We start from the raw sequence: 25,367 nt of genomic DNA on the forward strand, positions 1-25,367 counted from the left end.
TTGGCATTCCTCTTAAAAAATGACTCAAAACAATTAATTATCAAAATAGTCGCAGAATAACTGTTGCAGCTCTAGCAGTTTGTTTGCTTCACCCACTCAGGTTTAACTCAACCAAACAGTTTATTTCTTCCTGAAGTCATTATCTGTAAAGCTTAACATCATATTAGGGGGGAAAAATATCTTTTTAGGGACAAATTGCAAGATTTTTAACTGTACACACATACAATAGTCAATGATGCGAAGGCTCAGTTGTAAGAAGCAAAAGTAAGATTGCAATAATGGAGGTACGTTGTTTTGCAGACAACACAGACAACACACAAACTATGAATTATTTATTAACTGTCATCTCTCTTTTATATTTATTGCAACTCTGGACACTAATATTTTGTTGTACAGGACATAAAATGTATTCTTTTTAAGGGTAAACCCACCAAAACTGACGTCTAGATTGAATGTTAATAACTTTGAAAAATTCATCAAACAACAACAACAGAGTAAAATGTTGATTTTTTTTTAAGACGTAATTTTTGGTGGAAATCCCTTCAATTAAATGTATTGTCATTTAATAAATGATTGGATTTTTTTTAAATATTATGTAATATATATTTTAGAATTTCAGTGATGCCCTCAATTCAACCTATGCCGCAGTGTTTGTATGACAAGTTATATGAATGATGAGCCAGTTTTTTAAAAACATCTGATCTGAATTTTAATCCAGGATCAAAGTGATGTTGCTGATTTTGAGTCATTTTTTTTTTATTCAGACAAGATTGATCAGACAAACATCAATATCAGATTCACATACAAACTGATCAAGACTGAAACCAGATATGTCTCCATCTGCTGGACAGACGACGTCATAGCAGGTTGTCAGATCAGAAATATAAAAGGGTGAAAATACAATAAAAACATTAAATACTGTAATATGTACATATAAAATACAGAGATTTCTGTATGAAGCTCTCCATGTTTCTAAATCTGTCTGTTTTTCATGTGTTAAAATCAACAAAAACACAAGACTAAGAATGTTTTTTTTGGTTTTTAGATTTAATTCACCAGTCTGACATGTTTTGAAAAACTGGCTCCAGGCTGTTTATCCAGAAGTGAAAGTTGTTTTTGTTGGGGGTTTTTTTTGGGGGGGTGGGGGGGGGTATTTTTCTTCCGTTTCCATCCAGAGAATGAAGGATTGGTTGGACTCAAAAAAGACACCTTCATCTTTGTGTGTGGTTTGTAGCACCGCTGTGGTTTTTATTGTTTTTATTGGATATTAGCAGAAAGATGAAATGTTTCCGCTGGTCAGTCGTTTTTTTTTTTTTTTTTTATGGATTTTAATTTGTGCTTCATGCCTGACCTTGAATCTGTGCCTTGTCCTATGCAATATTACATTTTCTTCTTCTGAGAATTATATTTGAATGTGTAAGATGAGGATTCAGCTCCGATGAGGAGGGGGGGGGGCGAGGAGGGAGGGGGGAGGGTCCACTTCAGTAATATTTTCTACAATAAATGGAAACAATCTCATCTTTTGTTTTCTTGTCTTCTTTCATGATAACAAACCTGAACACTGTAAACTTTTGGCTCCAAATCTTCTGCTCGCTGAGCAGGAAGTAAACAGGAAGTGGTTTCATCTGATTTACAGTGAAAATTCTTTAAAGCTGTCTGACAGTTTGAATGAATCCCTTTGATTTATTGTCATAGCACAATGTGTCAAGTAACATGATCTTGTGGTAATTAAGTATTTGAGCCACTGTGAGGAAATAAAATCTGACACTTCTAGAATAAAGACAAATAATTTTATAAAAAAAGTTGTAATATTTTGGGAATATCTCAATAAGTTGTAATTTTCCAGGGTAAAGTTGCAATATATTGGAAATACAGTCAAAATCTTTGGAAAACAAAGTAATATTTTGAGAATGAAGTAATGTAAGACATTGAAAATAGAGGAATAATATATTGATATAGATTGTGATATTACAGAAATAGTCACATTTCAGGAATACAGTTGTAAGATTTTGAGGGTAAAGTTGTAATATTTTGATAATACAGTTATAATGTTTTGAGAATAAAGTCATATTTTGAGTGTACAAGTATAATTTCAAGAATATTGAGGTATATAAATATATAAATATTTTATAAAGTATTTTGTGAATTAAGTCAAATTAAGTCAAAAAAATTTGAAAATAAAGTGAATATTTTGAGAATGAAGTAATGTAATATGTTGAAAATAATGTAATATTACAAAAATAAAGTCATAATATTTCAGGAATACAGTTGTAAGATTTTGAGGGTAAAGTTGTAATATTTTGATAATAGTTATACTGTTTTGGGAATAAAGTCATATTTTGAGTGTAATGAAGTCTAATTTCAAGAATATTTAGGTATATAAACAAGTATTTTGTGAATTAAGTAAAAAATTTTGAAACTATAGTGAATGTTTTGAGAATACAGTCATAATATCTAAGTCATAAAATGTTGAGAATAAAGTTGTAATATTACAAGATTTTAACAGTAGTAGTAAAGCATCAGAACGTTCTGTCGGTCAAATGATAAATGTGGATCAAGTTGTAGGTTTAATCAATAATAAAGCACTTTATCAGATTTTAGGACAATAAAATTAAAATAATTACATAATCTGAAAGTCACATAACGAGACGTGGAGGAGAAAAGCAGTCAGAAAATGGTTCAGTGGGTGATTTTATGACTCAAAATTCAATAATTAAGGAAATAAACATTAATGCTCTGCTGGTGTCTGGCGAACTTTTTCTTGAAATTACAACTTTACTCTCGAAATCTCAGTTTCATCCACCAAAATAAATCTACTCGTCTTGTTGACACTTGAGCTACCAGGTTGATTTCTGACTTTATCAAAAAAAAAAAAAAAACCCAAATAGAATAAAAAACAAGGTAACAGTTTCTCTTAAATTATTTTAATTTCTTGTGTACACTAAAAGTAAAATTTACACACTTATAGTCTCAAAAGAACCTGGGCATGCACGATAACCTTTTGACAGGCTCTTCAAGTGATTCAGTTTTTTTCCATAGGAATTTTCCCGTACATTTTACAGTCCATAGTTTAACTGTACACAGTCTAAAGCCACAGTGAACTATGATTACATCCATTTCATCTTTACAATGTGCAAAATCCTCCTGGGAGACGGGGCTGACAGTAGTATGAGCAAAAAAACAAAAACAAAAAAAAAACAAAAAATATGAGCGAGTAAGAGCTGCGACAACAAAAAAGCACTTCATCTTAGGAACAGTGTACATAAACCCAACACATGGAAGCAGAAATTGGTCCCTTAATTCCCTTCTGATGTGAGTCGACCTTCACTGCTGAGAAACTTTCACCGAGTTTCAGTGGTTTTAACCAAAATGTCCCATTCTTCACCCCCTCCCCCCCCCCCAAAAAACAAAAAATAACAGTAAGAGAGTGGACACAAACAAGGAGGAGGGAAACTTTTTTTTTTTATCTGCCGTGCACAACAGCGAGCACATCTGTCAGATTATATAACGTTGGAATAATAAAAAATAAAGCCTCCAAAAAAAAAAAAAAAACGACAACTGAGGACACGTCAACTCGCCGGCGTTTGGTCGGTGGAAGTTTCCCAAACTAAAAGATAAAACGGACAACAGTCATCCTGCGTATCTACTGAGGATGGATGCAGCAGTAGTGGGGAGGGGTGTGAGGGCATAATTTATGTTAAAAAGCTGCATTAAATTACAAAAAAAAAAAAAAGAGGAAAAAACACAGAATGGACGCTGCAAGTTAAAGAAAATCGGGTTAAAATCTACACCGACTGAAGGTAAAAACGAAGGCCTTTAAACACAACGAGGGGACAAAACATTCAGCTGGATTTTGCAGGCAGTGTGGTTTCAAGTCGATAAATATATATAGAGATTTTATATATATGTATATAAACATATTAATTTATACTTGTCACATATATTCCACTTCAGTTTGATTCAGCCAGTGTTTCGTTTCCTTCACAGACAGACATGAACACACTCCCAACCACAGACACGTAAAAACCATCCTCCAAAAAATCATCCAGAATTTAAAAAAACAAACAAAAAAAAAAAAAAAACGGGTAAAATTAACCTTTTTATATCCCTGATTATATACACGATGATTCTTCTAGATATGAACAGCACACACACGTCTAAACCTTCCTCTATAAATTATCAGCTCTATAAGTTAATTATCTGATCTCCTAATGAATCTCCTAATCCTTTAAATGTGCAGACTCCCCCCCCCCCCCCCTCCTCGACATCCAAGCTGTTTCCATGGCGATAAATGCTTTGATTTATTTTTTAAAAATTATAGGTTGGAAAAAACATAAGCGCAACTTTTTTTTTTTTAAAAATGTGAAAAGGAGGGAGGACCAAAGCTGCAGCAAAGACAAAAAAAAAAAAAAAAAAATGGACCGAGGAGTCGGTGGGCGTGACCAGTGTCAAGGGGAGGGGCCAGAAAAAGAGTGTGAGGGGGAGGGGTGTGTGGGGGGGAGGGGTGTCAGGAGGTGTGGTCAGTTGAGGAGGCGGGGCTTCAGTCTGGCGTGGCCTGGCAGCCCAGCGGCGTCAGCGTGGCGGGAAACATCAGCACCTTGGCCTGCATGAAGGAAAGGTCCGGCAGACCCGCGATCACTTTCGCCGCCTCCTCGCTCAGGTTCTCATCCTTCCGCGGCTTCCTGTCGAACACGAAGAGACAAACTAAAATTAATAAAAGTTGTTACAACAGCATGACGTTCAATATTCATAAAAGCCTGCATCACTTAATGTCTGAGTCTCAAATAATAGTTTAAAAAAACATTAAAGGACCAGTTCATTCTTTTTCAAGTGTGTCTTAAAACAACCGTCAGGTGACTATATGAACACTGACGGCTGTAATCATTCCTCCTGTTCATACTGGATATTATTGGAGACTTGTGATTATTGCGGCCAAAAAACACACGCTTGCTTTTCGATTGCGATATAATTTATAGTTTTAATATAGTTTTATGTGCTCTTTCTGCAGTAAAATTGTAGGAATTGGGGGAAAACTGCAAGCAAAGTGACAAATAATGCATCTTTTTTTTAAACTACTGTCAAAGAATAGTCTTATATAATCACTTCCTTCCTATATTTCGGAGCTATTTTTTTTAAATGTATTCTCTGAACATGAGAACCATTGGGTCAAAGTTATGTAAAAAAGAATATATTGTGAAAATATTGTGCCCATTTCTCTGTTTGAGGTAGATTATGTCCATCTTTGCTGTCTGAACAACATCAACTTGTATTCTTCTGACTAAACGAATGCAAACCTCATTTAGGAAATGTTTTGCTCGGTTTGCGGCATTAATTTTTGTCAACAGGTGAGATCTGTTCATCTTCCAAGTTACCATGACATGAAATGTGACAATCGGTCCAAATCACAAGCGGTGTGTTGATTCAGCGTGGAATTCATGTGGAAAAGTTACGGTAATTTAGCAAAATTGCAGCTCTCACAAATATTGTAATTTCCAGGAGGGACGGTTAAAAGATCCTTCAAATGTGCTTTCAATGGAAGTGATGGAGGCCAAAATCCACAGTGTGTCCACACAGTCATTTAAAAGTCTCTGTGAAGCTTCTATTCAGCTTCAGCAGTCTGAGTTAGTCATATCAAGTGGATATCTGACACATTTACAGTCTTTTTAGCATCAAATTCCCTCTTTGTGTTTCCTCGGACAGTGTTTCCCTGTTGAGCTGCAGGTGGAAGTATAGTAACAAAAAGAGGAACTTTGGCACTAAAAAGACTGTAACGTTGAAAGATATCTACTTGATTTGACTCATTTGGACGCTGAAGCTTCATATTTTTCATTTTTGCACAGAAGGAGGACTGTGGATTTTGTCCTCCATCACTTCCATTGTAAGGTCATTATGAAGGGATCTTCTAATGGTCAGTATGAACAGGAGGAATGATTACAGCAAGAAAAACATGTTTAATGTTTGTTTGGGTTGCTGATAGACTTCAAAAATTGTGCACTTATCCTTTAAAGTGTCACACAGCAGATAGGTGTCTGCTTGCTAATCCAGCGTTACTCTCTGTTGATGTAAGAAAGATATCGACTTGATTTAATTGGATAATTTATATTAGAGATGTTAGCATGCTAAGCTAATAGTGACAATCTGGATTAAACTACTTCCATGATGTAGGGTTTAGTTTTCGGTTTAATGACAAAACTCAACACTAGAACGATAAAATCCCGGACTTGTTTCCATCGTTGTCGTTGTTGTACTGTGAGCGTGAGACATTCAGGGTCTCTGGACCCAACAAAAATAACTCAGAACTTTAAGACGAAACTAAACTTCATCTGAAGTCATGAGTGAGCTTCACGTGTCTTCAAAGTCATCATACGACATGTGTCTCATGTTTCGTCTGATGATAAATGATATTGAGGTCGATGATGACATCATCTCTAAAAGTTGGAGCTGAAACCAGCTGGTGGCTGATGTCACTCCTCAAGAAAACAAAAACAGGCCGATCACATGACGCGACCCCTGACACGCCTCTCTCTGCTGCAGCACGGCCTCCCCCCCCCTCCCTTTTTTGACCTCTGACCTGGTGGAGGTGCTGGTCTTCTCCATGGTGGACATCAGGCGGGCGAAGGCATCTGCCACCCGGCTGCCGGAGCTGCTGGGGTCCAGCTTGGCGGTCGTCAGCTCGTACAGCTCGGGATCCACGCCTTCAAAAACAAGAGATGAAAAGAAAAAAGTTTAGAGACACTTCAACAAGCTCCGAAGTTCAAAGAGCAGCTGTCCGTCAGATCTAATCAGGGTCATCGCCACTCTGACCTCTTGACTGTTGGGGGAGTGAAGGCATCTGCACACCAACCTCACTTTTATTCTTCTGTGGTGTTTTTTTTTTTTTTTTTTCACAACTGACAAAAGATTCAAGTGAGGTGAACGCTGCACTGATGAATTAATTTCAGCTGCAGGAGAAACACACGCGACCAAATCATCAGAGTTTAAAGGCTGCATTTCATTTTGTAGAGTTGCCAGTTTATTAGGTACATTACGGTAAAACTAACACAACAGCCCTGTGATGAATGAATGAATCCTACCTGCATCAAGGTTTGTGTTGAAGTCTGCAGCAGGAAACATCTTGTGTCCAACAGTTTTCCAACATTTCTACTTTTATCTCTGACCTAAATAAATAATAAGATTTAAGACCTTATAAAAATATTTGACCTGTTTTGATGAAGTTGAGCTCCAGCCAGGAGGGACGTGATTGTGTTCATATGAGTTTCAGTCTCACATGTGCAAAGATGGAAGTTTGACTCACGACTGGTGCAAAGATGCACGTTCCCCCCGTTAAAAAAAAAAAAAAAAAAAGATCTTTCAGTACGTTTATTCTCATCGAGCTTTTCATAAAACATCTCACGAGATATCTCCTCTGAAGCTCCTAAATATCAACAGAGACAGGAGTGATTTCCTCGTTCTAAAAGCAGGAACAAAAATGCGTCTTTTTGGCCCAGTTGATGATGGGACACAACATACAATCTCTTTATTTTAAAAGATGATGCTTGTGATGATCCCTTGGTGGTTGCCATTTATGTGGCGGAACTGATTCCCATTGAACACAGATGTTCTGTAAGAAGTCAGACAACCAGCTCCACATAAAGAAATAAAAAATAAAAAAAAACAAATAATATTCACATGGAGAACCTCACAAGGTGTTGCACAATGGGAAACGTCCTCTTAATGAAATAATGCCTCTTTAATGTGAAAAAAATAAATAAAGCCTGCAGGTGTTCAGGCCATCGTGGGGCAAGCACAACGTCTTGTACGATGGCGCTAGGAAACCAATGCAGGACACTCGGGTTATGTTATGGTATTCCCTCCAAAAGTACCCTCACATCAGGAAGGAAAAGAGCAGACAGAAGACATTAAAAGGGCCTGAACAGACCAGAGTTTCTGTCTGACAAGCTTTTCAAATGAGGTCTGCAACCAGTGGAGGAAAGAACAGAGTAACCTCGGTGTGCAGTTTCTCTCCTCTCTTAAACCGCAGAAAAAGGGCGTCGTCACACCCCGATTGGCCGAGAGGGGAACGCACCCAGCTGCTCTCAACCACCACCTGGGAGCCGGTCCCCACACTCTGCACACAGAAGATCTGCATAAACCCTCCAATCAACCCAGACATGCAACTATCCGAATTCAGAACGGGGAGACAGAGAAATGATAGCAAGTCCCACAGATGGTTGACTGCTACAAGAGACTTCCTGCTCTGAGAAGCTTGAAGCTTGACTGCAGACTGAAGGTCATATTATTCTGAAGAGAATAATACGTATTATAAATAATGAATGATTCCTCTCTCAGTCTTCATCCTGAATACGAGCACTTAGCTTCTGACTGACCGGTTCAGATTTTCAAAATAAAGGTTGACCTGAACTGTTATAAAAACTCATTTATCCATTAAGACTTTAATCAGCAGCGATGAAATGCTGTGTTGGTGCAACGATACATGATCAAAGAGCAGCATGTGCAACACCTCAGTTGTTGGTTGTATGTTGAACATGTGACATCCTGCTACAGCGTGGAATACGGGTGCAATATTATTTTCCTGTTTTATGAGCTGTGGTGGTTTTTATTGACGTCACTGGTCTTTTAGTGTGTTTTTTTTGTTGTTTTGTTTTTGTATGAATGACGTAAAGGTTTGTATGTGAGTGTGTTTGGGAGATAAATGTTTTGTGATGCAGTCACGCTGAGCCCAAGAAAAATTTCCCTAAGAGGACAATAAAGTACATCTTATCTTATAAATACACACTACTACAGTTAATACAACTGTAGTAGTGACATATTTTGACAATTAAACTATATTCTGCTCAGGTGCTTCATTCGTTTTCTGTCCTTCAAAAATGAGCTGCAAAGTCAGATTGTTCATCTGTGAGCAGAACAATCTCACTCTGCTTCTACAAGAACTGAAGAAAAGTTCATCTCATTGGTGCTGATTCTAACAGACGAGTGTTATGAGTGAGAAGCAGAGACGGGATGTTAATTTAAAGAGGAGGAGGAGGAGGAGGAGGAGGAGGAGGAGGAGGAGGCTGTGAGCAGCTGCTGACCTGGGATGGAGGGCGAGCTGGTGGAGCCAGAGTCCTCCACAGGACCAAAGAAATCCAGGTTTAACAGAGACGAGCCTCCGCTCGCTGCACAGCCGGGGAGGGGCGGCCGAGGTTAACAAACACAGAGAGAGAGAGAGAGAGAGAGAGAGAGAGACAGAGAGACAGAGAGAGAGAGAGAGAGAGAGAGAGAGAGAGAGAGGAAACCAGAGACATGCAGCAGTGTCAGTGATCAGAGAGCAGAGCTAACAGACATGTTAGACCGTTTGGTGACTTCATGCAAAGCAGCCATGTTGTTTAGATTTTCATCGACACAAAAACAAAACAGCTGGAAATGATTCAGACTTAAAGGAAAAATCCACATTCACATATTCTCACTGAGGCGGGATCTCCAACAGCAGAACTTATTCTGGCACCGAGCGTCCGAAACACCGAGAACTGAAAACTGTCAAGTACTGAAAGGACTGAATGTTGATTTATTCTTTAAACAAGCCAAAGTTCTTATAAGTTTGCTTGTGTTTTGACAACATTTAACATTTGAAAACACGGTTTTTCCTGCAGTTTACAGTTTAACGCTTTAATATGAAGCAACGTCTACTTGCTTCACCGGCTGCATTTTGGATTAGAACTTATTTTGCTGTTAAAGTCTTAATGAGAGACCATTGATCTCTGTGTAAAGATTTAGATAATAAATTCATTACAGTGATGTTAGAAGGAGAAACCAGACGCACATTTCTCTCTCTGCGTGTTTGACCGTCTTCTTCTGTGGTCTTTTAATTAATCTGACAGCATTCAGTTCAGACTTGTTGTCATGTTTAATTACTATCAAATTAACAATAAAAGGAGGGCATGTTTGATGGAAAAATTGCTCTTAAACCCCTTTCAGACCATGTCATTTAAAAAATGGTGAGAGGCCTGCTGAGGTAAAATAGATAAAAACAAAAAAAGCTCAGATTTTATGTAGCAGGATTATTATTGTCTTATTTCCTACAACAGCAAACATCTCTCGAACCCTTTAGATTCATCTCCTGACCTGCTGTAGTCGACTAAATGCGTCACAGGAAACCTTGTTTTTTAAAGTTAAAACCAACAGTGCTGAAATATTTAGTGTGGATTTTTCCTTTAACAAAGAATTATGCATCTACAAATGTTAATCTGGCTTCTACACACTCAAGTCGGGATGTGAAAACACCATCAGCCACATGTTTCAGACACGTTTCCAATCTGTTGTTGTGTTTTTTTTACCTGCTAGCATGTGATTGACTGTAACTCGTTAGAAGTGGCTGATGAGTTTACAGACAGAAGCTCCTACAGTGACTCTACGAGGGTCAGAAAGGTGAGAGAAACAAGACGGGAGCGGGCGTGGGAGTGGAGTGCGGGGTGTAGGAGGCGGCGGGGGGGAGGGGGAGGGGAGGGGAGGGGGGGTCACCTACCGTCCAGAGGGTTGGTAAGGCCACTGCTGCTCCAGTCGAACTGGACGGGTGGGAGCGCCTCCTGCTGGAGGACACGAGTTCAAACAGGCTGTGAGACTCATATGTGAGGAAGTGGGGTGTCATGTTGTCGCCCCCTGCTGTTTAAATAAATGTCCAAACTACAACATGAGGTGGATTACATGTCTACTTCCTGTCAAACCGACTGGTTCCACAGAGTTTTTAAATGATACGTTTTTATTGGGATTCTTGAGTTCATGAGGCCAGTTGTTCCAGATGTTCAGTGTTCCTGCAGTTCTGTCGAGCTCTTTGCAACAACAGTCATGTGGTTCTCATCTCACACATTTTGCAAAAAAGGCAAATATGAGATATTTTTATGGTTTTCCCAAACTATCAGTAAATTAAAATGTCTTCATGGTGGGAAAAAGCAGCCTGGAGTTTGTGTTAATTAACACTACTGGTGTAAATAATAAGCAGGAGGGATTTTATATTTTTCTTACTGTCAACAAATCTCATAATAAATATTGTGACTTGACTTCTGGTTTATTTCCTTGTTTTTTTTCCCCAATCAAGACCAGTTTGTCTGAGCCACCTTTATGAAACAACCCTCAGGTCTCAGTGAAGATAACAGTAACAAGTTTATTTTACAGGTTATTTCATTTTATACTAATTTCCTGGAAGTTTTCGGAGTAATTTGCAGGTATTTAACAGTTCATTTTTAGGACATTTTACAGAGACGATGGTGCAAATGATTAGAAACCACTTCAAAGTTCATTTAGTTGGTAATTTTTCTTTAACAGACATAAAAATACTTTTCAGTGTAGAGTTTTGTGTGTCAAACTACATATTAGTTCATTAGGTTGTTTTTCAAAGAAATGCTACTTTTTTCATAAGTCTACATTATTAAAGGTATTTTGTAAAGGAACATCTACGTATGAGTGGGTTCTTACTAACTAAAACAAATTAACACTTTTAACTTTTTTTCCTATAATTTAAACCAAATGTTCTAAAAATTAACCGTTAAATACCTGCAAATTACTCAAAAAATTCCAAGAAGTTAGAACAAAATTAGGGGACCTGTGAAATGAAGCGTTACAAGATAACTTCTGAGTATGTTTCAGTGTTTCGTTGTGCTGCGTTGAGGTCCCACCTGGACTGTGTCTGAGGGACAGGAGCTTTTCTCAGGAGCCGCTGGAGGCGCCTGAGCTATAGAAGCGATCATCTCTGCTGCAGAGACGGGCTTCACGGGCTCTTTTGTTGGTTCCAGCATCCCCTACAAACACACAGAGACAGAGAGACACTGCTAATGACACCAAAGATTCAAAAGATAACAAATATATCAGGCTGAAACTTGGGGAAATGTGTATAAAATGATGCACAAGACATGTAGAATATTCATGTTTATATGCTACAGCAATAAAACTCTGGAGTTTGAATAGTTTTGGGTGTAAACATCAAACAGCTTCAACATGCTTCTGTTTGTTCAACTGAAGATTTTACATTATTTATGTATTTATATTGAAATCATTTGTTTTCATTTGTATGCTCTGCTTTCTTTGTATTTGTTTGATGTTTTTATATTCATATGTTGTGTTCATGTGTTTTATCCAATGCTGCATAACCAATTACCATTTGGGGACAAATTAAGTTAAGCAATTCGATAATGTAAATAATTAAAAAGTAATTGTCGTTTGAATAATTGAGTACTGTGTTTGTGACAGTGTTATTCACTCTGGGAAGAAGATGTTGTAGCTTTGACTTTAAGGACCAGTGTGAAGGATTTAGTGACATCTAGCGGTGAGCGGTCAGATCGCTTCTCTCACTCTTCCCTTCCAAGCGTGTTGGAGAACCTACAGTGGCCACAAAACACGCAAAAAACACGACAGGCTCCCTCTAGAGCCAGAGTTTGGTTTGTCCGTTCTGGGCTACTGTAGAAACATGGCGGGCTCCCTCTGTAGATATAAAGGGCTCATTCTAACGGTTCTTATTTTCAGGTATTTAAACACTACTTAAACATACTTATGAAGATTATATTCCACTTCTGCCGAGCTAGATGCCACTAGATTCTACACACTGAACCTTTACGAGACATTTTAAGAGGAAAATATACTGTAGAAGTCTCATTAGCTTCCGATTTGATCAGTATAACTTAAAATATATGAAATATTCAATGCTCAACTATTGCAATATGAAGCATGATACCTTCCTCTTTTAAACACGGTAGTGAATGAAACAGCCTCTGTCCACATGAACACACGTCTCGTCCTGCAGCTTGTTGAACGAGCCGCCAAACAAACATTCACCGCTAACGTCAGTTAGCAGCTAGATGCTAATTAGCTGCTCAGCTGCAGCACATCAAACAGCCTGTAAACATACCTACAGACGTCACTTTAGACCCGTTAGATGCTGGTTTGATCGTTACCCTTCAATATCCCTGTTAGCGACACGCTGTCTGTCCATGACTTGTACTTACAGCAGTTTGTTGACTTTGTCTTAAATCAGACATTAAATTTTGCAATTAATCTGCAGTTCATATTCCTGCCGAACGGTACAGATCACAGATCAACTACGATCAGTTACACCACTAGTTTTTTATAATTGTTACTGATATCAATTCTCAAAAAATCTCATATATTGAGTTTGTAAAACTATATTTAAAATCTACAATAATTTACAGGCTTTTCATTGCGTCTTTTTGCTTTAACATGTTGCTCTCGTTTCCTTTTTTTCTCAGTTTTGATTTACGTCACAAACTCACTCACGGTTTCACATCACATGAGCACAAAGTCTTCATGTGTACAAAACAAAAACGTCAATTATTTATCACAATTAATTATTAAAACTGTAATTTTCATCATAGTTTTCATTGAGATCCTCTAATGACCTGTTTTGTTGAACCAACAGTCCAAAAAGCAGCAGATCTTCACATCTGAGAACCTGGAACATTTTTTTTACTTAAAAAATGTTGCTGCTTAATTTTAAACTTATCATTTAACTGATTAATCATTTAAGCAAAATAAATAAATGAATATTTTCAGTTTCGGTGGACTAAACTGATTTGATGCTGTTTCGGTGTTGCAGAGAAGCAGCTCTGGTTGATAAACCGTTGAGGTCTGACAACATATGAAACGGTGTCGAGTGAAGACGGATCAGCGCCGCTGAGGTGAAGGACGCCGAGACGGATGACTCACCAGGCTGGCGGCGTACATGGGCACGATGACCGGCTGCTTCTTCTGTCCGGTGAACAGCTGCGCAAATTCAAAAAAAAAACAAAAAAAACAGCAGGTTAAAGAAACTCAGACAGCTTGTTACATAAAAAACCTCCATAAGACGAAACACATCAAACTGGACTTTACATGTTCACATGATCACATGATCACATATAACCTCTGCTGTTATATAACTTAATTATTTATTGATCATATCACATTAAAATGTTACTTTCACATATTTCATTCACTTAATTTCTCTCTTTTTCTGGTTTTACATCCTGTTTCACAACTATTTTAATTCTTTTCTTTAAATAGATTTTACATTTTTAATTTAATTTTAATGTAATTTAGTTTATTTCTCTCTTTTGCTCTATTTTTATTCTATGTTGAGCAAACACCGAGACACATTCTTTGTATGCTGCATACCAGCAGAGGTTAATAAAGGTCACAGATTACTTGACGCCTCGTTAATTTCACTTCTAAAAATACATTTTTTTTACGGATCTGAAGTTTATCCGTACAAATTCATTCTGACGTTTTGGCTCATTTAATACAAATGTACTTTAACTTTAAACTGCTTCCTGACTGTGATAGTGAGCTGTTGGTACTCGGAGGGTCCAGCGGAGACTTACGATGTTCCGGGTGTCGATGCCCAGACAGCAGAGTAGTGCTTTGTTGCAGTAGGAGCCCCCCCACTGATATCTGAGGCCGAGCGCCTCGTGGATGTCCTGCAGCTGCGTCCACACGCTGCCACGCACGGCCCTGCACGAGACGACCAGACGCAGCAGAGTCAAAGACGTCAACGTATCACATCAGGCTTTAAATGTTCAGTAAATAAAACCAGTTAAAAATATTATATAAAAACACCTGAAACAAATAGAAAGAACAAAAACTGGTCAACGATTCTCAAACTTCTGAGATGTGACGTCTTTTACCCCAAAAAAAGACAATTAATTAATAAACTGGTTGATAGAAAATCATCATGTTCTTTAGTTTAAAAAGGTCTTATTCAGGTATCAGATATACATACAGAACGTTGGTTGGCCACAGAGCTGCAACTAATCATTATTTTCATTATTAATTAATCCGTCTATTATTTTCTTGATTAATTGATTAGTTGTTTGGTCCATAAAATGTCAGAAAAGGGTCAAAAATGTCCAAATGTGACGTCTTTAAATGTCTCAAATATATTCAGTTTACTGTCATAGACGACTGAAGAAACTAGAAAATATTCACATTTAAGAAGCTGGAAGAGTCAAAACTATTAATTGATTATCAAAATAGTTCATTAACTAGCTGCAGCTCAAGTCGACCAAATGTCATAAACTGACTCCATTAAATGAACCAAACCTCTGAAAAGAAGCTCTGACATGAAACATCTGTCGCATTGATTTGCTGTTAATTGTCTTAATTCATTCGTTTACTTGATGTAAACTGACATCAATTAATCCATAAATTAAGTGAATGATTCTCAGTTTGTAGATGAGGATTAAAGCCGTCATTAAGACCAGACAAATCTTTCACATGTCAACAGAAAGAAGAACACAAAGGAAACAAAGGAAACGTGTTCTGAGACGCCAGCGTCCATGTTTCATGTGTAAATGTCGTGACCCGCCGACTGACTCACCTGTTGCATGGCGACCTCTTCTCCTCATCGCCTCCCGGCTGCTGCGGCGCCGGTTTGTCCTCCGGAGGCTCCAGCAGGATCTTCAGGGACAACACTTCCTCCTCCACCTGGGTGGCGGCGGCGGCGGCGGCGGTCTGAGGGAAGCTGCTGTGAAACAGCTTCTCCAGACGGCTCGACAGCGACGCCTGCGGCCACAGAGACGACAACCGTTTCTAGAGAATCTAACATGATCAAACTCTTCATAATGAGGGGTTTTAATAGTTTTTGAACAACGGAGGCTTTAGATAAACGTCTGTTAATCGATTCCACAAATTTACCACATGCAAGCTGTGACTTACGACATGAGATCATTTCCTGTTTCGTTCGTTTTAACACATTTAACCAATAAGAAGAAACAGAACACTAGTGACTCATGCAATCTGGAGGACAGCAGCATCATATGTGATGTTAGCGTGGAAGAGCAGAGCTGCAGTGATTAGCCAATTAAATCGATCAGTTGCCGACTATTAACCCTCCTGTCGTCTTCCTGTCAACCGTGCAACCTTTGTCCTCCCGGGTCAATTTTGACTCAGTAGGACAAAAGTGCACAGAAGTAGTGATCATGACTTTAACTTGCAAAGTGTGTGGTATGGAACCATCCGTGTGATTTTTCAGGCAATTAGATGAAAGAAAACTATATATTCTGATATAAAAAACATTTGAAAACGGGTCAAATTTGACCCGAAGGACGACAGGAGGGTTAAATTAAACCACCAGCTGTTTAGATTATCAACTATAAAAGTCCAAATTCTTTGATTCCAGCTTCTTAAATGTGAATATTTGCTGGTTTCTATGGCAGGAAGCTGAATATCTTTCAACATTTTTCACCATTTTTACACCAAACAACTAATCGATTACTTGAGACAAACTGCTTCTGTCGGTTCTGGACCTAAACTGCCTTCCTCAAAGACGCCTCTGACAGTAGCTGCTGTAAAAGGAACAACAGTCATGCTTTGGATTTTAATCAATGAGAACGCATCTCAGTTTTCACCCCCCAGTTTCCTTCTGGCTGTCACACTGGTCATACTGGCCTCACCATGAACCGGGACGTCCTGCATTTCTGCTACAGCTGCTGAGAGTGAAGAGTTACTACAAGTCTGTGTCTTAATCTGAGAGGAATGTTTCTTCAGTCCAAATACCTGCGACCGGATCACATTCCTGAGGGCGGAGCCTGCAGGGAGTTCCTCCACTCTCTGAATAAACGTCAGCGCGTGTGTGTGTGCGTGTGTGTGTGTGTGTGTGTGTGCGTCACTGCTCCTCCACACCTATCCCTCCACCTCCACCTCCATCAACACCTCCTGACTCCCTTTTTTTCCTCCCTTGTAGGTGAAGTTCTTCTTCGTGGGTTTTGTTGTTATGAGGAGCTCAGAACATAACATGGAACTGATTTACATGAACTGATGTTTCCTCTTTTGGTTTTTGTGGACGAGCTGCTAGTTAAGTTTTTCCCATTTTCTTGTTTCCGCATACTGTGTTTGTGTGTGTGTGTGTATGCGGGGTCGTCATGGTAACCAGATGAAGTGACACATTTTGACTAACAAATATCCTTCAAATTTAATTTTTGTCACGACTGAATCTGATTTAACTTTAAAAAAAATTAAATAAACAAGAATATTATGGGCAGAGTTATTCATCTTGATCATTTTTTGAGTCTGGGGTTTGTTTTTTTTTTTGTTTAACTAATTTTACTCCTCAGAAAATAAATCAGTTATACCAAAACAATCGTGAAAAAATACATTTACCACACAGAAAGGCTCTAAGAAAAAGCATCTAGATTGATGTTGTTCCTTCATTGTACAAAATAATGACAAGTTGCATTATGGGAAATGTAGGAACCAGCTTTCTTTGGTCCATATTAAAAAGGACTAAAAGTCAGGACACCTTTAAGATTTGAAGACTAATATTTTTAACTTTTACATTGAGGTTTTTTTTTTTTATGTTAATGATATTAATTCTAGAAGAAATTAAACATATTAAGTTTGTAAAACAGGGTTTAAAACCTACAATAATTAACAGGCTTTTCATTGTACTTCTGCTTTCCCGTCCTTCTCGTTCACCCGTGGTGGAATGTAAACATGCAGATAGTATCTGTCACCCAGATCTCTCTGCACAGCAGCACAATGTAGCTGCTCACAAGTAAGCCGATACCTTGCTGTGAACAGTTTTCTTTGGAACGACCTCAACTTCCTACTTCCTACCAAACAAATAGTCCCTGTGAAAACTGCTGGCGCTGTGTTCTGTGAATTATACAGAGAAGTATGTTTCTAGAAAAAAAAAAGCTGCGTTCCTGTTGAGTTGTAATTTATTAATGCTGAAGTTCTTCTCCTCCCTCCACAGACTGCAGATGAAAATGAGCTTTTAGGTGCATTTAATATGTTGTGAATTCTTCCTGATAAATAAAAAATTAGTATAAATACTGAATTGTGTGGTTTTTTTTGTGCTGCCATTTTTAACATCTTTATCTTGTTGTTGCACATAAATAAAATAACTTGTGACGCTTCATGGATGCAGTTTTATTTCCCAGTCTGCTTACCGACTGTGTGTCCGTCCTGCTGGTTTGCTCACTGAAGGCCGGAGGTTCACTTTCATGCCAGTCCTCCTCTCTGCTCCCTGCAGGAGGAGCGGCGCTCTCCTCCGAGCTGAACGCTGCCCAGGACTCCTCCTCCTCCTCTTCCTCCTCCTCCTCCTGCCGCCGCCGCTGCTGCTGCTGCTGCTCCGGCTCCCCGAAGGCGCTCCACCCTGCGTTCGCTTCGCCCTCTGTGCCCTCAACAGCTGAGCTGAAATTCCCAAAACTGTCGCTGACGGGGAAGTCTGCGAACTTGCCTCCGTCCTCCCCCTCGGTTCCACCGCTGTGAAATTTGGGGGAGTTGAAGTCACCGAAGTCGTCTTCGTCGTCCTCAGCGGCCGCAGCTTCCTGCTGAGGAGGAGGAGGAGGAGAGCCGTGTGACCTGCTCTCATCCTGCTGAACCTCCAGCTTCTCAAAATCAGCAAAGCCCTGACCGCCGAAGGAGCCGGCGTCTCCGAAGTCCCCGAAGTCCTCGTCGTCCTCGGCCAGCTGGCTGTGGTCGGCGGGCGTGGCGGTGTCCTCTTGGAGGGGCGGAGAGGGCACGGAGCCCGTGGTGCTCATGTCGCCGTACTCCTCTAGAGCATCTGTCGACAGCGGCCGGCCGAATGACGTCTCGGTCTCCGTTTCCGTCTCGGTCTCGTTCCCCGAGCCCTTCCCGTCTGACCGTCCCGCCTCGCCGTCTGCGGCGGTGTCAGGCGAGAGGTCGCTTTCGTTGCAGCCCGGCGCGGCGTCTTTGGAGTCATCCCTGTCGGCTACATCCACCCCGTTCAGAGCGAGGGGTTTCTTAGTGCAAACTGCCTCAGAGTGCTCGTGTGCAAAGGCTACGTCCCTTTGTTGAGAGTCAGCATCCGTGTGAGAGCCCCGGTCCGTGTTGCACGAGCCGTCCGGGGCCTCAGCGGGAACAGATATGGAATCAGAGCCGGACGTGTCGGGTCCAGTTCTGTTTGTGTCCCTGACACTGTCCTCTGAAGTTGTTCCCTGCTCTACATTACAGTGCTCTTCATGGCAGACGGCCTCCGCTGGCCAGCTGCCCTCTGTGGGATTGTCCAAGTCCTCGTTTGCCGTCTGGCTGACGTGTCCTTCAGCATTGGAAAAAGCAGCAAAGTCTGCAAAATCGTCCTCCGGGCTGCCGACAGGGACGCTGCCCGTGTCCTCAGTGGACGTTCCTTTTATATGAGAGTGGACAGAATCGTGCGAGGAAGGGCTTCCCTGAACGTCGAAGGTTGCAAACCCGTTTGTTAGCACCTCTGTACCTCCGCCGTTGCAATCAGCGGGCTGACTGCCAGCTGTGGTGCTCACGGAGAGATCCAGAGAGCTGGAGAGGACCTTTTTCACGTCAGTTCTTTCTGAAGGACCGCTGCCCAGGTGGCTCGCTGGCACGACGCCATTAGCCTTGGACAGCTCGTTGGCGGGGTTGTGGGTGCCGTTAGAGGAGCTGTGGCTGAATCCGATCACCCCTCGGTTGTTGATGAGCTCGGGCGGGGAGGTGGCGGCCAAAGCCTGGGTCTGGTTGAAAGTGGTCGGGGTGTCAAATTCGGTGAAGCTGATGCTGTTCGGTACGCCGGAGAAAGTGCCGAAGTCTCCGAACTCGTCGTCCTCTTCCTCGGCGCCGTCCTCCATCGGGGGCGGAGAGGAGGAGTACATGCGGATCACGTCAGGCTCCATGATTCTCTGGCGATCAACGAATCCTCCTGGCTACACCTGACGACGACGAGAGAGAGAGAAAAAAGACATTAAGATTAAAAATACATGTGTTTAAGCTGCATTCTGGCTGAACACAAACAAGTAAATAAGAGCAGCTCTCAGTGGTGCTCCAGGACCAATTAACATGATGTGAGGTTTGAATTGAATTAGTAAAAACACTAAAAAGAGGACAGACTGACGTTAAACCGACAGTAATGAGGTGGTGATAAGAAAACGTCTCTTTCATACAGAAAATTAAAAGCAGAGCTGAAACAGATCGACACGTCCGACTTTACAAACTCTGAGTTCATGTGATGTTTACACTGATTTGGTGAGTAACCTCAGGGAAACATGTGGTCGAGCAGCACCGACTGCTGTTGGGAGACTGAAAACTAACTGTGTTATGTCAACACTTGTAAATTCTCCTTTTTCTGTTTGCACTTGTATTTATTTAGTCGCCCTTCCTACTGAACTCTGTTAGTCCATCTGCATGTTTTGTTGTTTTTTTTTAACCCAAACTGAAGCAAAGACGTTGTCGTTGTACAAAACGTCTGAACACATTCCTTGTGACATTTCTTCAGTCTGCAGAGTTTCTGGACGTCTTCCAAAACCCTTATTTTTGTGTGTGTTTACAGAGCGTTCTGTCTCTGATTTCATTGCCACGTTGCTTCACTTTGTGCCAAACAATGTGGCTGTCTGTCATTGTTGATAACGGCAACAGAAACAAGCAACAAAAGTTCAACTTTAGGCAAGTTTTTGAAGCTAAACTAATGTATAATGAAGTAGAATTTGGATCTAGAGAGTATTTGAGGATTATAAACACATCTTCCAAAAACTTAATCTGGTTTGTTGGATGCAGCTGAATTCTGTGACTTATAATGCCGCCATCACAACAGACGTTGGTGATTTTACACAGCTGTTATTTCACAAATGATTTTATAGGATTTATAGGGAAATATACAAGTTCTGAGACATGTAAGTGCATTATGAAGAGGACATGATCTGCTGTGTGCACCGTCAATAACACACTTTGGTTTTTTTTTTGGCAGTTAATTGGTGGTGAAACATTATCACCAGAAAATGAATCATTAACTCTTTTAATAATTGACTAATCATTTACAAAAGCAAAATCATTATTTGCTCGTTCCAGCTTCTCAATGTGGAGGATTTGCTGTTTTTGTCTGTTTTTATTGATTTATCCCTGTAAATTGATTATCTTTGTGTTGTTGATTGTTAGTTTGGTAAACGATGCGATCTTAACATCTTCACTTTGGGCTCTGAGAAAGAGAAAGTAGCACATTTTATAGTCTAAATGATTCATGGATTAAAATAGACTAATAAACTAATTTATTTATAATGAAAAATAGTCGTTAGTTCAAGCCCCAATTATAATGAATGAACTGGAAGTGTACCAAATAAACACTGTGTCTATTATAGCTATAATCACTGTCTGTTATTAGGAACATAAGACCTGTAAAAAGAATCATTAGACAGAAGTTTCTGATATAGAAATGATGATTATTTGAGGAGTTTCTCACCACACAGACTTCTAACTGACAGAATAATCCATGTTTGCATTTTAAACCACCAACGAGAGCAGTGGGCGGCGTCTAAAACGTCTGTTTGCTTTGTTGGCTTTATCTCATTGAATACCTGCGAGCAGGCAGTTTACACCCAAGCAACACTGACCTGGACTACAGACATGCAAGTCCTGAAAGACCAGTTAACGGTGGAGGAGCAGTTTGTAGAAAGAAAGCGAAACACAAATGTTTTTCCTGTTACTACTTTGTCCTCCAGGATCTATGGCTCCATCTCCATTAAGCATTTAATTTGTCTTGTCTGCTGAACTCACTGAACTTCTCAGCAAAGTGGGTTGAGCTTCAGAATAAGAAGTTCAAGAGACTGTTAAGCAGCGTTGGAAAGTAACTTTATACATCTACTCAAGTACTGTACTTACAATCCTGAGGTACTTTTTTCTTCTTTCCTCTCCCATTAATCATCTCACGACCCCTCAGATTTATCTGCTGACCCTTTGGAGGGGCCCGACCCCTAGGTTGGGAACCACTGGACTAAACTAGCTAACTGTATATAAAGTAGTGTAAACTAGCTCCACCTCCAGCAGCTACAACAGTAACATGCTGCTCTAACACTGATGCTTCACTATTAATAATCTAATGATGTCATATATAATAATATATCAGTCAGAGGGACCAAACCACTACTTTTACTGCAATACTTTAACTACATCAAGCTCATAATACTTATGTACTTTTACATAAGTAGGAATTTTTATGCAGTACTTTTACTTACAGTGGAGTATTTCTACATTGCTGTAGTGGTACTTTTACTGCAGTAAAGGATCTGAGTACTTCTTCCACCTCTGTATTTTAGGTGAAAGCAGCTGTTTTGAACCGGCGTTTTAACATAAAGTCAAAGTGAGTTAATCTGTTAGCATTTATACACGAGCTGTCATCTCCATGAGAAGGTTAGCCTCCTTTGACAGCCGTTTATCTCCCAAACTGCACACTCAGCTCTGTGGGTTTAAATAAATGTCTCGAGTTTAGCTTCAAGTTTAACACATTTTCCTTCACTTTAACTAACGCTGATCAGAAGCTAGGAGGCTAACGTAGCGAGCTAACAGTGCTGGTGATGGCTCAGTAGAAACCTAGAAGCTGAGGAGTGTTTTTACTAAACATAAGACTAATAATTAGGATTAATCTGTCATAAAACTAACAGTTAAATTAGCATTCACTAGCAGGCAGCTAATGAAACTAGAAGGCCGAAACACTTCGCTGAGATGGGGTGTAACGGCTAACTTAGCTAGCCTGATTAGCATGTGTAAAAAGCCTAAAAAACAGAGGTAACATCTTATTAGTTTGCTGAGTCGGTTATATTATATTAACTACAACCACACACAGCCTTCTTGTGTGTGTATAGCTATAGCAACGGTATCACATACACGTAGCTGAGTGACAAGTCAGCTTGCTAACTGCGCAGCTAGCTGATACTTACGACAACAACAACTAGCATCGTAGCTCGTCCTCCTCTCGGCTCGGTTTGACAGCAGGTGTCTTCCTAACAGAAAACAAACAGGTGTACTAACCGTGAGATGCTGCCCGCTGATGCCCATGACTCGGATAAAGACGGCGCTGTCCAGGTGGAGCCAGGTGAGGTGGCGCAGGACGGCTGGAAGTGAAGCCGGAGCTGAAGGTTGAGTCAGCCGGCTGCTGCTGCTGCTGCTGCTGCCCGAACTCAAATACCCAGCATGCACCGCTGCGGCAACTCGTCTCTGAGCTGCTTCAACACAAACTTTTCATGGTTAACAGGTTCTGTGGTTTAAAACCAGAAGTGGAAGTATTCACATCCTCTACTGAAGTAAAAGTACCAATACAGAAATGTAAAATACTCCATTACAAGTAAAGTCCTGCATGAAAAATCCTACTACAGTAAAAGTACATAAGTATTATGAGCTTGATGTAGTTAAAGTATTGCAGTAAAAGTAGTGGTTTGGTCCCTCTGACTGATATATTATTATATATGACATCATTAGATTATTAATAGTGAAGCATCAGTGTTAGAGCAGCATGTTACTGTTGTAGCTGCTGGAGGTGGAGCTAGTTTACACTACTTTATATACAGTTAGCTAGTTTAGTCCAGTGGTTCCCAACCTAGGGGTCGGGCCCCTCCAAAGGGTCAGCAGATAAATCTGAGGGGTCGTGAGATGATTAATGGGAGAGGAAAGAAGAAAAAACAAAGTTCTGATACACAAATGTATTTTCAGTTTTTGGACTTTTTCTCTAATCTTTGATTTTTGCTGAAATATTGGATCATTTGAACATTTATTGAAATGAAAGCATGTGAGAAGTTTAGAGGGAAAAATCACTATTTGGTATGTCAGACTGAATTTTAGGGAAATGTGTCTGCAGTGATGTACAACAGTTGTTGTTTGTTGTAATGACGCAGCCATAAAACCTTTTTCCTGCATTAGGGCACAGGTGCAGATTCAAGTCTTACTTCCTGGCATATGTGGATGTGATGTGTGATGTGAACACATTTTTGCAATTTTCCTGATCATCAGATTTGGCACAAACCAGGTGCAGCCAGGCGCAACATGAGGAGAGACTGAATACATTATTAGTGGGAGGAATACAGAATCAGCAGGTGGAGTCTGGGCGAGTTTCAATAATAACCAATCACATGAGCTCCTCTCATCCCCTTTAAACGCAGCAACAGGTGAAACGGGAGAGAAGCTGAGTGAGAGAGAAATGAGTTCAACTCTGTGAAGCACCTGAAGTTCAAAATATACATTCAGGACACCTCAAATATTAATATACATCAATCCAAATATGCTGACTGTGGTAGAATGAAAATAAAGTGGATGTGCTCTGATGAGTATTTTGTGCAAACAATCAATAAAGGATAATTAATACATTTGAACTCTGCTGTTTTACTTCGTCTCTGCATATTTGAAAGTCCTCATTTATGCTTCTAAGTATATACAACATCCTTAAATAAACTGATACAAAATCTGGTTTGGAAATTTGCTGTTTAGTGTTTGAAAAGGGTTAGGGTCTATTGTATAAATAATGTTTAATAAATTAACCACAAGCTAACTATTGTTAGCTGGTTTAGTCCAGTGGTTCCCAACCTAGGGGTCGGGCCCCTCCAAAGGGTCAGCAGATAAATCTGAGGGGTGGTGAGATGATTAATGGGAGAGGAAAGAAGAAAAAACAAAGTTCTGATACACAAATCTGTTTTCAGTTTTTGGACTTTTTCTCTAATCTTTGATTTTTGCTGAAATATTGGATCATTTGAACATTTATTGAAATGAAAGCATGTGAGAAGTTTAGAGGGAAAAATCACTATTTGGTGGAGCTGTTAACTCATAGACATGTGAAATGTGACCCTGACTGTTCTTTATTCTTTATTCTTTATCTGGACCCCCATTAGCTTCCACAAAGTGGTCGCTAGTCTTCCTGGGGTCCACACAAAAACAACAACAATAAAAACAAACAATAATTAAAATCACACTGTATCAATAAAACAAAAAAAGGCAAAACAAGCCAAATATAAAGATCAGAAAATAAGCAAAATGACTCTACATATGAAACCATAAACAATTACAATGAAAGTAGAAACACAAATTTACAACATATTCCAAGCAGAAGAAGCTCTTTAAAGAACTTCTCATCATATAATTTGTTTGTGGATTTGGCACCAGATGACCAGTACTCACTTGATGTGTATTATACCCAAGACAAAAACCAGTATAAACTAGTTTTTCACGAAAGAAGTGTGGTGTATTATTCCTTATTACATTTTGCATGAATAACATAAGACAATATTGTTATTTAGCCTCCACAGATAGCCATGATAATCATTTATGCATTTCATACACATTAGCACAGAAAGAACAATGAAGAGTTAATCTGGCTGCTCTGTTCTGTCCAATTTGAAATTATTTTAGATGTTTATTAGCAGCACTTGATCAAATAACTGGGCAGAAGTCCAGGTGTGACCAAACAAGTGACCAAACAACATCAATCATAACAGAAGATGGAACATATGCAGGATGTATTCTTGAAATATGCAAACAATGTGATCAATCTGATCAGACAAAGACAAATTTAAATCTAATTTGACACCCAGTAATTTGGTTTTAGTGACCTGCTCAACTTATATCCCATCTAGGAAGAGATTAAGTTCAGTGGCATTAACAAGAACATTCCTATTACCAAATAC

General features: G+C 39.7%; 1 protein-coding gene across 5 annotated transcripts; it reads right to left on the reverse strand.

The window, feature by feature from the left end:
- Positions 1-2,908: 2,908 nt before the first annotated feature.
- Positions 2,909-22,877, reverse strand: aftpha (aftiphilin a). Of its 5 annotated transcripts, none has more exons than XM_042396354.1 (10): positions 22,729-22,877; positions 17,910-19,643; positions 15,338-15,522; positions 14,343-14,472; positions 13,690-13,746; positions 11,649-11,771; positions 10,502-10,562; positions 9,072-9,155; positions 6,572-6,695; positions 2,909-4,682 (listed from the first exon to the last, which is right to left on the reverse strand). In XM_042396354.1, exons 2-10 carry the CDS (start codon positions 19,605-19,607, stop codon positions 4,541-4,543), a joined length of 2,604 nt encoding a protein of 867 aa, XP_042252288.1. In that variant the 5' UTR covers positions 19,608-19,643; positions 22,729-22,877; the 3' UTR covers positions 2,909-4,540. The 5 variants fall into 5 exon arrangements, 4 of the variants coding, with proteins under 4 accessions (XP_042252288.1, XP_042252279.1, XP_042252306.1 ...); XM_042396345.1 differs by having other exon boundaries at positions 10,502-10,565; XM_042396372.1 differs by lacking the exon at positions 9,072-9,155.
- Positions 22,878-25,367: the final 2,490 nt, after the last annotated feature.

Source organism: Thunnus maccoyii, chromosome 2 (genome assembly GCF_910596095.1).
Source record: "Thunnus maccoyii chromosome 2, fThuMac1.1, whole genome shotgun sequence".
Classification (NCBI taxonomy): Eukaryota; Metazoa; Chordata; class Actinopteri; order Scombriformes; family Scombridae; genus Thunnus; species Thunnus maccoyii.